Below are 12,240 nucleotides of genomic sequence, written 5' to 3' on the forward strand. Positions count from 1 at the left end.
ACCTCAGAGGTAGAATGGCCCTGGGTTCCATCCCCAGTACCACACACACAAAACACATACACACACACACACACACACACACACACACACACACAACACACACACACACACACAACACACACACACACACACACACACACACACACACACACACAAAAACCCTGAAATTATGGAACTATTTATACCCTTATGGTTTGTCTTTGCACAGGAATAGATTATGTTAGACATTGCTTTGGAACATACTTTCAAACTTCATAGTACATCATGGGACTCTTCCTGTTCCAATTAAGTAGAGAGGCATATTGTTTTTGTTTTGTTTCTTGAGGTACTGACAGTTGAACCCAGTACCTTGCTTTTACTAGGCAAGCTACATTTCTATACCTACATGAGAACCCCCTTTTTTTTTTATGGTACTGGAGATTAAATTCAGGGACATTCTACCTCCATGCTACACCCCTAGTCCTTTATTTTGAAGCAGTGTCTCACTGAGTTGAAGAGGTTAGCCTTCAACCTAAGATCCTCCTATATCAGCCTGTCAATTACTAAAATGATAGGTGTGCACCACTACATCTGACTCCCACATGACTATTTTAAAAGGGGTGTTTGGTGCTTCATTTTTACAGTCCTGCTTATGATTAAGTCTTATGTACATCCTTAATTATTTCCTTTGTACAAACTCTTGAAAGTAGAATTGCTGCATATTTATGCCCTTCCCATTTTTATCAACATCATTCATTTATTGAATACTCACTGTGTAGTAACCATTGAGAGTCTGGTTGAATCCTGAGTTTTATATGTAGAATGCAGTACTAAAGATTACAGAGTATTTGTTGTTTATTTTCTTTGTCTTAAGAACATTTTATTGCCTTATTGGAATTCACACTTTTTTTGTTTTTGTTTTTTTATGGTACCAGGGTGGAAGCTAGGGGCATTCTACCTCTGAGCTCCATTCCCAGCCCTATTTTATTCTTATAATTTGAAACACTAAATTGGGGAGGGCGCTACCAAGTTGCTGAGGCTGGCCACGAACCTGCCATCCTCCTGTCTCAGCCTCCCAAGTACTGGGATTACAAGTATGCACCACCACTCCTGGCTTTGAATTCACACTTTTAATGAGATTGGCAGTTTGAGTTTAGTATTTTATGTTTTTGCCCACAGTTAATGGGAATGTTCATTTCCCTGTAAGCCAGTACTCAAGATTTTATAATTTTTAAATTAAAATTAAATTTTAGATTTCCATAGAGTAAAATTTGCTTTGTTGTATAGTTCTGAGTTCTGATATATGCTGTGAGTGAGTAACTGCCACCAGTCAGTATATTGAACGGCTCTGTTTTGCTCCTTTGTAGCCATCCCCACTCCCTGACCCCAGCCTTTGGCAGCCGTTTGGTTTCTTTGTCCCTGCAGTATTCTCTCCAGAATGTTCTGTGCATACAGCAGAGCACGTAGCTATAGCTGTTTGAGTCGGCACCATCATTTGAGAGTCATCCATGTTCGCATCGGTGGCTTCTCACTTTTTACTGTTGTTTAATTTCCCATTGTGTGAATATGTCACAGTTTATCTGTTCACCTATTGAAGAATATTTGTGTTGCTACCAGATTTTGGTAATTATAAGTAGAGCTGCTACAATCATGAACAGGCTTTTGTGTGAACATAAGTTTTATTTCTCTTGAGTAAATAAATACCTAGGAGTCAGCTTGCTGGGTAATGTGGTAAGTATGTGTTTAATTTTATAAGAAACTGCTAAACATTTATGAAAAGTGGCTGCACCATTTTGTATTCCCTTCAGCAGTGTGAGAGTTCTATGTAGCTCTGCATGCAGGCATTTGGTATGTCTTTGTTGTTGCTTTTTAACCATACTATTGTTATGTGGAAAAATACTTAAGAGTTTTAATTTTTAATTCCAGTAACTAATAGTGTATCTTCTTTGGTAAAGTATCTGTTCACATCTTTGGTCCACTGAATTATGTTGAATTTTGAGAAATCTTTATATATTATATACACAAGCCCTTCTAAAAGTCTAAGAATTTTTTTTTTTTTTTTTTTGGTGGTGGTACTGGGGTTCCTGGAAGCCTTTCTACCTCTGGGCTACACTCCCAGACCTACTTTTACATTTTTATTTGGAAACAGTCTCCTAAGCTGCTGGCTTCGAACCTGCCTGATCCTCCTGTCTCTGCCTCCCAAGCGCGGGGATTACAAGCGTGCGCCACCACGCCCGGCAAGTCTAATAATTTTTAATAGCCCCCCCATCCCCGGTACTGGGGATTAAACTCAGGGACATTCTACCTCTGAGCTACACCTCCAATTATTTTTTTTTGTTTTTTAATTTTGAAACATTTTAGCTCAGTAATATGAGGTAAGTTGCTAAGGCTGGCCTAGAATCTACAATCCTCCAGTCTTTGCCTCCCAAATCCTCCAGTCTTTGCCTCCCAAGTGCTGGAATTACAAGTGTGCATTATCATGCCTGGCTAAAAGACTTATAATTCTATAGTTCACATTTAGATTTAGAATCCATTTTAAGTTTTTATATGAAGTATGACATCCAGACATACATGTGTACAGTTTTAACACTGTGGAAGAGACAGTCCTTTTTCTATTGACTTGTTTTTTTCTCCTTTGTTGAAATCAGTTGAGCAAATATGTGTCAGTCTGTTTCTGGACACCATTTTATTTCATTGATTTATAAGTTTATCCTTTTGTCAATACTACACTGTCTTGGTTATTATAGCTTAGTATGAGTTCTCCAGCCTTGTTCTTTTGCTAGTATTATAGTTCTTTTGTTAAACTTTAGAGTCAGTTTATTAAAGATCTGCAAAATCCTGCTAGAATTTTAGTTGGTATTTTGTTGAATTTATAGATCAATTTGGAGAAATTTGACATGCTTTAAAATATTGAGTCTTCAGCCCATAAATATGATCCATTTTATTAGATTTTCTTTCATCAGGGTATTATTTTGTTTTTGTTTTTAAGTATCATATACTTTTATCTTTAAGAATTTATAGTTTTCAGCATGTAGGTCCTACATTATTTTGTTATATTTATATATGAGTGTTATTTTTTCCCCCCCAGTACTGGGGATGGAACCCAGGGGCATTCTGCCTCCAAGCTACATCCCCGGTCCTACTTTTTATTTTTTTTTATTTATTTATTTATTTATTTATTTATTTATTTATTTATTTATTTATTTTGGTGGTACTGGGGTTCCTGGAAGCCCTCCTACCTCCGGGCTACACTCCCAGACCTATTTTTACATTTTTTATTTGGAAACAGGGTCTCCTAAGCCAGCGCGCGTGGCTGGCTTTGAACCTACACGATCCTCCTGTCTCTGCCTCCCAAGCGCGGGGATTACAAGCGTGCGCCACCACGCCTGGCTTCTTTTTATTTTTTGAAAAAAGGTCTTACTGAGTTGTGACGGGCCTCGCTAAGTAGCTGAGGCTTTCCATGAACTGCGATCCTCTGGTCTTAGCCTCCCAAGTGCTGGGATTACAAGCGTGCGCCACCACCCCCACTCCTATTTTTTATTTTTTATTTTGAAACAGGGTCTCACTGAGTTACAAAGGGCCTCATTAAGTAGCTGAGGCTGTTCTTGAACCACGATCCTCCTGTCTCAGCCTCCCAAATGCTGGGATTACAAGCATGCGCCACTACACTCGACTTATATGAGTGTTTTTTTTTCCTCTGCTTCCATAAAGGACATGGTTCATTTTCTGTCTGTTTATTGCTAGTATGTAGAGATTAAATTTCATCTGTTGACTTTGTATCCAAGTGACATTGCTAAACTTACTCTAGGTTTTTATAGATTAGGAGTATAATTTTAGTGTCTGTCAATTTTATAGGTAAGAACTGGTATCATGTATTAATTTGCTATTTTGATTACTAAGAAGAGTATATACCTTTTTCATAGTTCTTAGTGGGGTTTTTATCCTCTTTTGTGCCTGTTCCTGTTATTTTGGCTTTTTCTTTTATTTTTGACAGTTTTCTAGATCAGTCATCTTTTGAATTTATGTATGGTGATTTTGGAGGACACCAAAGTTTATTTTTACTTTCTGTTTTTGTTTTAATTTTTGTGTAACCAGAGCTTTGACCTCATGGTTTCCGCCTTTGCTACCATGCTTAGAAAGGCCTTTTATATTCCTTTACCTGTCTTCACTGGGAACATGTATTCCAGAATTTGCATTTGTGTGCTTTATTTTGTACAAATGTAAAATCACCCTCTTTTGTCTTAAATACTGCATTTAAATTCCTCTGGTTCTTTTATTCCAGGATTTGGTGTAGGGGTGATTTTATAGCCTTTGTTACATCCCCTATACATCCCTGGGCTAAAGGATGCTCCTGACCCTTCCCCATGGTGCAGTCGTGTGAGGTGTAAAGGAAGAGTGACACCTTTATTCCTGAGGACTGGCCTGGGGGGTAGGGAAATGTTTTCTTTTTTTATTGGAAAAAATAACCCCCCAAACAATATATTATGCATATTATTTTATTACTTGCTTTTTTCATTTAATGATGTATTGTGGGCAACTTCATGTTGGAACAGTTAGGTTTCCTTTATTCTTTTTAAAGATAAATTTATTTTATACGTGCACCATAATTTCACTGTTCTTCAGTTGATAAGCATTTGGTTTGTGTCCTATTTTCTTTCCTTATGTATGATGTAATAGTGAATTCTTTGTTGCCCTTTTAACCCGCAGGTCTCTTTAATGTGGGTAATAAGCTGCTAGTAAGCCTGGATTTGCTTTTTGCAATCCGAAACCAGATCAAGCTGGGAGAGGACCCCAGAGTGTTCATCAGTGTGGTGCTGAAGTCAGTGCAGGAGCAGACAGGTAAAAGTTGTCTTCCTCCCTTTCCCAAGGTTAGTTCTAAACACCCTGGGAATTTTCAGTGACAGGCTTTGGTTGAAAAGTCATTAGAGAAGAGTCTGGTATTTTGAAAAGGAGTTCTTGACTTCTTAATGCATTCTTTTTGAATTTCATAAATTTATTTTTGAATTTCCAAACTACCTTTGGAAAGCATAGATCTTTCCATGCATCAGGAACTTTTAGCAAAGGCATCAGACTGACTTTTAAAAGCACATTCTTTGTCATAGGTAGACTTGGCCTCCCAGCATTTTACTTACTCTGAATGGGTGGCTCCTGGATGTCTGTTACCAGTCCTAGGCCTCATGCTAAGACCCAGGGGTAGAGAGCATCCTCCCTCCTGTCTGGATACTCTTGGCCCCTTTGCTCTCCTTACTTCTGTTTGTGCTTTCCCCATCCCATTCCTACAGTTTCCAGTCCTCCTATACTTTGCCTGCTGTGAGGACAGATGGAGTGGAGCAAGGTACCAGAACCACCCACACTTAGTGTGAGACTTGGCTCTTCCACTTAGTAGCAGTGTGATTTTGAGCCAGTTTTCTGTGTCTCTGTTTCTTCAGTTATAAAATGAAGACAGTAATAGCTCCTGGTTTGTAAAGAATTTAATTCACATGAGAATTAAATAGATAATGTATTCAAAGCTTTCAACACAACATTTAGTGCTTAGTAGGTGCTTAGAATAAGGCAGCTCTATTGCTCTTTGGGTTGCCCCTGTGCCCCAGTACTTGCAAGTCAAGTGCCTGACCCTTGAGATAGGTAGAACTCTAGACTATTTCTAGGGGAGAATCGGTCTTACAGGATTACAGTTCTTGCTGGCCACTGGCTATCTCTGGTGTTCAGAGTCTTTTTCTGTGACCTTCTCAGTGCTCTTGCTGTCCTTCCAGAGAAGACTCTGACCTCAGAGGAGCTGAGTCAGCTGCAGGAACTGCTGTGCAATGGCTATTGGGCTTTTGAATGCCTCACTGTTCGAGACTACAATGATATGATCTGTGGCATCTGTGGCGTGGCGCCCAAAGTGGAAATGGCTCAGAGGAGTGAAGAGAATGTGCTGGCCCTGAAGAGCGTGGAGGTGAGTGCCTCTCCATCCTCTCAGAGTGAGAGCTGTCTTCTCACTCTGGCAGCCACGCTCCTGCATGATGTCCCCGTGGTAGTTGGCTTCAGTCCTGTCTGGGTGAAGACAACAGCTTTTTCCTCCTACAGCCTGGTGGGCTCATCTGAGGAAAGCTTGAGGAAATAGACATTTGTTTATTCATATTTTGAGCATGGACTAGAGGCCCCTTTAAATTTTTGATCCTTTAAGTATCTTTTTTTTCCTTTGGTACTGAGGATTAAATCCAGAGCCTCATGCATGCCAAGCACCCTCTAAGAGTCTTAAAATTTTATGGTTCACATTTAGATTTGTGATTCATTTTAAATTTTATTTTTACTGTGGTGCTAAGGATTAAAGCTAGTGATACTTGCACAACTGCCCCTGTGTGGAGGCAGGAGGCTAGGCTGTACCTAAAGCTCCTTGTACACCACAGATGTTAAAGTCAAATGCAGGGAAATAGAGCTTCTTCAGAGCCAGCCTTGAGGGAAGATGAGGAAACTGTTATGTTTAAATCACTTTGTTCAGAGACTCAGGGGCACAGATTGCATTCATAAGAGGAGTCAGCAGAGTCGATGAAGGCAGGAGGTGTACATGTATAGATTCCCATTGCCCGGGACCCTAGCAGGGCAGCGGCCCTTTAGCCTTTACTCCAGTATGAGAAAGTTACAGAAAAAGGAATTCAGATATTGAAAAAATTTGCAGCTGTAATTCTTAGTATGAGGAAGTTGTTCTTAATTTCAGAAAGTGTCTGTTTCACTAGGGCCTTTGGCATGCTAGACAAGGGTTCTACCACTGAATGAACCCAGAACTACATGGGACCAGTGATTCTCAAACCTTGTAGTGTTAAGGGCGTGCTATTCACAGGGTTTATGATTCAGTAGGTTTGAAGTGGTGGCCAAGAATTTGCATTTTTAGCAAGTTTGCAGGTAATGATGACTTTTTGTGTGTGAGTGTGTGTCTGTATGGTATTGGAGATTGAACCCAGAGGCATTCTAACTTCAAGCTATACTCATAGCCCAAATTTATTTTTTATTTGGAAACAGGGTCTCACTACATTGGCGCAAGTTTTACTACTTGCTAACGCTGTCCTCATACCTGCTATCCTTCTGTCTCAGCCCATGCCCAGCATTAGGGGAACTTTTAAAATGCATAATTGAGGCCAGGCATGGTGGCACATGCTTGTAATCCTTAGCACTTGGGAGGCTGAGACAGGACAATTGCAGGTCTGCCTCAGCCACTTAATGAGGCCTTCTGCAACTTAGTGAGACCATTTCAAAATAAAGAATAAAAATAGGGTTGGGGGTATAGCTCAGAGTGGAATACCTCTGAGTTCAATCTACATTACCACTAATAAAATAAGATACACTGTGGGATTATAGTACACCAGTAAAAAATAAGATATACAATGAGGGTCATAGTCCATATACGTTGAGATGAGGCCTAGGTCTTTTTTGGGGGAGGGAGCAGTGTTGCTGATTGCACCCAAGGCAAAGCAGCATGCTAGGCAAGCACTGTACCACTGACTACACCCCAGCCTCTACATATCTAATAGTAACTCGTATGGGTTTGATTAAGATAGTGGGATCAGGGTCATTCGTGAAGAACCATATAAGAGTGCATATAAGAAAAAAAATTGTCTTGGGGGTATACCTTAGTGATAGAGTTCTTGCCAGGCTTGTGTGAGGCTCTGGGTTCCCCACCATTGAAAAAAAAGAACTGCATTTTAGGTGCATATATAAACAAGTAAATATTGCCTGCAGTAGAGAAAATAGCTGTATACTGGAGACCCTCCAAAGGTCTGGGAGGGCCTTCTAAAGGAGGCAAGGAATACCCTGGCCCTTAGAAGATGAGTGGAGATTCACTAGGACTGTGGTTATTCTTTTCAGCCAGGCATAGGAGTTGAGGCTTAGAATTTGAAATTAGACATGCATTCACATTCTTTTCTGTTCCCAACTGTAATAGTCTCAATTCAGATATCCCTCAGACTTAGTAATATCAGATACATAACAGGCACTCAGGTGATAGAAATGTGGGTAAATGATGTGAATAAGATACAGAAGCAAAGAGACTTGGGGATTACTTTGGTCTAGTAGAGTACAATGGAATGGGAGAAAGAAGAGGCAGTTGAGTACTGCATTATCAATTTCAGGGATGCCCAGCAGTGCATGCCTGTCAAACCCCTGCCCTTTGCTGAGCCTTGGTTTCCTGTATGTATAGTGGATAGACACTAGTGGTTGATAGACTGACCTTCTTTATCTTGACCTTTTAGTTCACCTGGCCTGAATTCTTGGGCTCCAGTGAAGTGAATGTGGAAGACTTTTGGGCCACAATGGAGACAGAGGTGATTGAGCAGGTGGCATTCCCTGCCAGCATCCCTATCACTAAATTCGATGCCTCTGTTATTGCCCCCTTCTTCCCACCACTCATGAGAGGAGCTGTGGTTGTCAACACTGAGAAAGACAAAAACCTGGATGTGCAGCCAGTACCTGGTAAGGCCAAGTGGTGGCTGACTGGGGTCAGCGAAAGGTTTAGTCAAGAATCTGGGACGTTGTCTGTAGCAAGACATCATGGTGGTAGAGAGAGGGTCAGGTCCATCTAGAAGACTCTAGAAAATAATCACAGCCTGAGATAAAATGCCCTAGTGGTTAAAGTCATGAAGCAGAGTTTTGAGGAGCTACCAGCCATATTATATAGGATAAACAAATAGCTCACTGTCAGCCTTCTGAGATGTACTTCATATTAGTGGAAATTAATGATAAGGCTCCAACCCCAAAGATTTTCATTGAGATTATAGAGGGAGGTGAAAGAATGTACCTTCAAAACTGATTATTCAAACATTTTTGCAGATGGGTGTGGATTGTACATTGAGCCTAAGTTTCTGACAGCTTGATTTTGATTCCTACCAATGCCACTTAGCAGTTGTATGACCTGTGGCAGGTCCAAGGCCCTCAACCTCTGTTGATGGATTTGCACAGAGGGCATAATAATGTTACCTACCTATACTACAGAGTGATTGCTTTGTACTTTCTTCTTTTTTTTTTTTTTTGCGTGTCTGGGGATGGAACCCAGAGGCATTTGACCTTCGAACTATACCCCCTGCTCTATTTTTTATTCTTTATTTTGAAGGAGGAGCTCACTAAGTAGCTGAGGCTGTCCGTGAGCTGAGATCCTCCGGTCTCAGCCTCCCGAATGCTGAGATTACAAGCATGTGCCACTACGCCTGGCTCTGTACTTTCTTTTTAACTGCACCTTTTAAGAAATGTTTTGTATCATGACCCAGAACGATAGCCATATATATGTACAATGTATATAAAACTGAAACAAAACTTTGACAAAATAGTTTTTTTATCAAATGCAATATACTTTACTCCATCTTAAAAATTCCAGATATGACCTGTTAAATTGATTTCACAAATACTTAGTATGCTGTGATATACTAGTTCTCAAATACTGTTTCTTCACATTAAATATGAGTTCCCCACCCCCATATTTGCTATTTTGTGTTTGGATTTTTTTATAGTACTAGGGACTAAATCCAGGGGTATTCTACCTCTGAGCTGCACACCTAGCCCTATTTTTTTTTTTAAACAGGGTCTCACTAAGTTGCAGAGGGCCTCATAAGTTGCTAAGGCTGGCTGTGAACCTCTCTGATCCTCTCGTCTCAGCCTCCCAAGCATGTACCCCACCACTCCTGGCTCATATTTGCTATTTTAAAGCAAAGAGGTTAATTTTTTTAAGGTTCCCATTAGTTTCCTTGACTAGCCAGGTTCAGGAGTCTAGCATATAGAGAGCACTTTTTAAATGACAGCTACTTTTCTTAATGCTGCAAATACAGCAAGCACCTGTACTATTGGTTCTGAAAAACAGAAGACTTTGGATTAAAAGCTGACCCATTTTAAGCCGGGCGTGGTGGCACACACTTGTAATCCCCGCGCTTGGGAGGCAGAGACAGGTGGATCACGAAAGGTCGAAGCCAGCCGTGCTAGCTTAAGAGACCCTGTTTCCAAATTAAAAAGTATAAAAATGGGTCTGGGAGTGTAGCCCAGAGGTAGAAGGGTTTCCAGGAACCCCAGTACCACAAAAAAAAAAAAAAAAAAGCTGACCCATTTTAGGGTTCTTTGCAATGGCTCTTTGCCAGATATCTTGCTTAGCTGTTCCAAGGTATGTCTCAGTTCTGAGAGACTTAGATATTACATTGGATCCCACTTCTCCCAGCACCCTGGAAAGTACTCAGTATATAGCTGGCTTCCACTGCTTGCCATTCTTCAGACCTAGCCTCCTTGATCTCATCCTCCAGCACGAGGGACTAGCCCTGACCTTTGCAGACCGGTGGCAGGATCGCCCACTGATACTGTCATCTCTTATAGGCAATGGCAGTGCCTTGGTGAGGCTGCTCCAGGAGGGTACCTGCAAGCTTGAGGAGATTGGCTCCTATAGCGAGGAGGAGCTCCGGCACCTGCTGGGGCAATGTGACATCCCCTTCGAGGCAGAAGACTCCAGGGTGAGTGTCAAGTGCAGCAGTGGAGATCGGGGCTTTGGGAACAGGCTGGTTGGGCCACTCTTCTGAGCAGGATATGAACATCCAATGACTGGGCACCTGCGTTAGATGGAGGCTGCTGGCCAGGGAGACGACAGCAGCCAGACCATGACATACATGTGAGGCTATATTAGCATTTTCACAGCTAAAATCCAAAGACTGTACAGCTGGAGAAAGGAGATTCATTTGTTCACAGTTTTTCTTGGAGATACTGAGGTTCAGTCCTTGTGAGGTCGGGGACTATGCCTCTCGGGGCATGGATGTAGGAAGTAGAGCAGGCGAGCACAGGGTCTCTGCTAATCCCATCACTGAGCCTGGAAGTGAGAGGGAGACAAGGGATGAGGAACCACATATAACCGCAGGGACCCGCTTTCTCCAGCCACACCCCACGGCCTAGGCAAAGCCAGCAGAGTGGACTTATCCAGTGCTGGGATAACAGCCCTCAGGACTCAGCTATACCAACCCTGAATATTAATAAGTGAGCTCTGTAGAGAACATTTTATATCCAACTGTAACAGAGGTCATGGTCTCCAGTTGGCCCCTTGTGTTGAAAGCAGTGGGCCTAGATGCTGGGGTCAGGAATCCTTACTCTTACATGTGTGACCTTGGATAGGCCATCGTACATTTTGAGCTTTATTTTCCTCACTTGTAAAATTGAAATAACTAAAATACTGACCTCACAAAGCTGTTATAAGAAACGTACTTGACACAATGTCTGGTTTTCACATTTTAGAAAGCAGTTGCTAGCCAGGCGTGGTGGCGCACACTTGTAATCCCTGTGCTTGGGAGGCTACGACAGGAGGATCACACAAGTTCGAAGCCAGCTTCAGCTACTTAGTGAGGCTCTCAGCAACTTAGTGAGACCCTGTTTCCAAATGAAATATAAAATAGGTCTAGGAGTATAGCTTGGAGGTAGAAAAGACCCTGGGTTCCACCCCCGTTACCATACACACACAAAAAACCAGCTGCTATTATATATGTAGACTATGTATGTATACGTATTTGTTTTACCTACATTATTTATTTTCTTTTGTAATGATGTGCTGTTGGAAATATTATTCTTTCAAATTTAGACTCAAATGTTAGATTCTCTTTGAAAGTTTGTCTTACTTCAAAAAAATAAAAGAACCTTGGCCCCATAGTGTGGCAGCTGGGTCCGTCTGTTACGCAGTCCTTGTGAGACTGCTACCCACCTTCCCTAGGGAAGGTTGGGCTGGCGATGCTCCAAGGTGCACTGGCCTGACAGTTGACCCTTTTTCTTTGGGTATGCAGCGAGCATTTGATGCTAAGCACCACTGGTCCCTTAGCATTCACTCCTGTGTTTTTAATCTTGTTCTTCCTCTTCAGGACCAGCTCTGCTTCTCCTTATTGTCCCTCTATGAATCTGTACAGAATGGAGCCAGAACTAGACAGCCCCCACCGCACCTCACAGGGGGTAAAGTCTATAAGGTGTGCCCCCATCAGGTAAGAGGATAACCTGCGGAACTCGGTGACGTTAAACTGCCCGCACAGTCTGATTGACCAATCTCGTCCTTTGGGAGTAGGAACTTTGGTTACTCTGAAGCCTGTGGAGTAGCTGCCCCTGGTCAAGGACCACCTTTTGGGCAGGGAGGAGAGCCTAAGTCATTCATGAATGTATTTATTAAGCAACCTACTGTGTGCTTAGTGCTGAATCACCTGTTAGGAGTGTAAGAGTAAGCAACAAAGATTGTCATTTCTTCCTAACTGACCTCATATTTTAGTGGGGAAATTAAATTGCCACAGC

The 12,240-nt window shown here is 41.7% G+C and overlaps 1 protein-coding gene across 4 annotated transcripts in view; it reads left to right on the forward strand.

Annotated features, from left to right (window-relative positions):
- HMGXB3 (HMG-box containing 3) overlaps positions 1–12,240 on the forward strand; it is a gene marked incomplete at both ends in the record, with an annotated part of 52,497 nt that overhangs the window by 36,035 nt on the left and 4,222 nt on the right. For all 4 annotated transcript variants that reach the window (XM_080698283.1, XM_080698284.1, XM_080698285.1 and 1 more), the window contains 5 exons: positions 4,687–4,818; positions 5,733–5,917; positions 8,208–8,427; positions 10,306–10,439; positions 11,823–11,939. In XM_080698283.1, coding sequence (XP_080554409.1) covers positions 4,687–4,818; positions 5,733–5,917; positions 8,208–8,427; positions 10,306–10,439; positions 11,823–11,939 — 788 coding nt within the window. The remainder of the gene's footprint in view (positions 1–4,686; positions 4,819–5,732; positions 5,918–8,207; positions 8,428–10,305; positions 10,440–11,822; positions 11,940–12,240) is intronic.

This window comes from Muscardinus avellanarius (genome assembly GCF_963383645.1).
Source record: "Muscardinus avellanarius genome assembly, chromosome: 7".
Lineage (NCBI taxonomy): Eukaryota > Metazoa > Chordata > Mammalia > Rodentia > Gliridae > Muscardinus > Muscardinus avellanarius.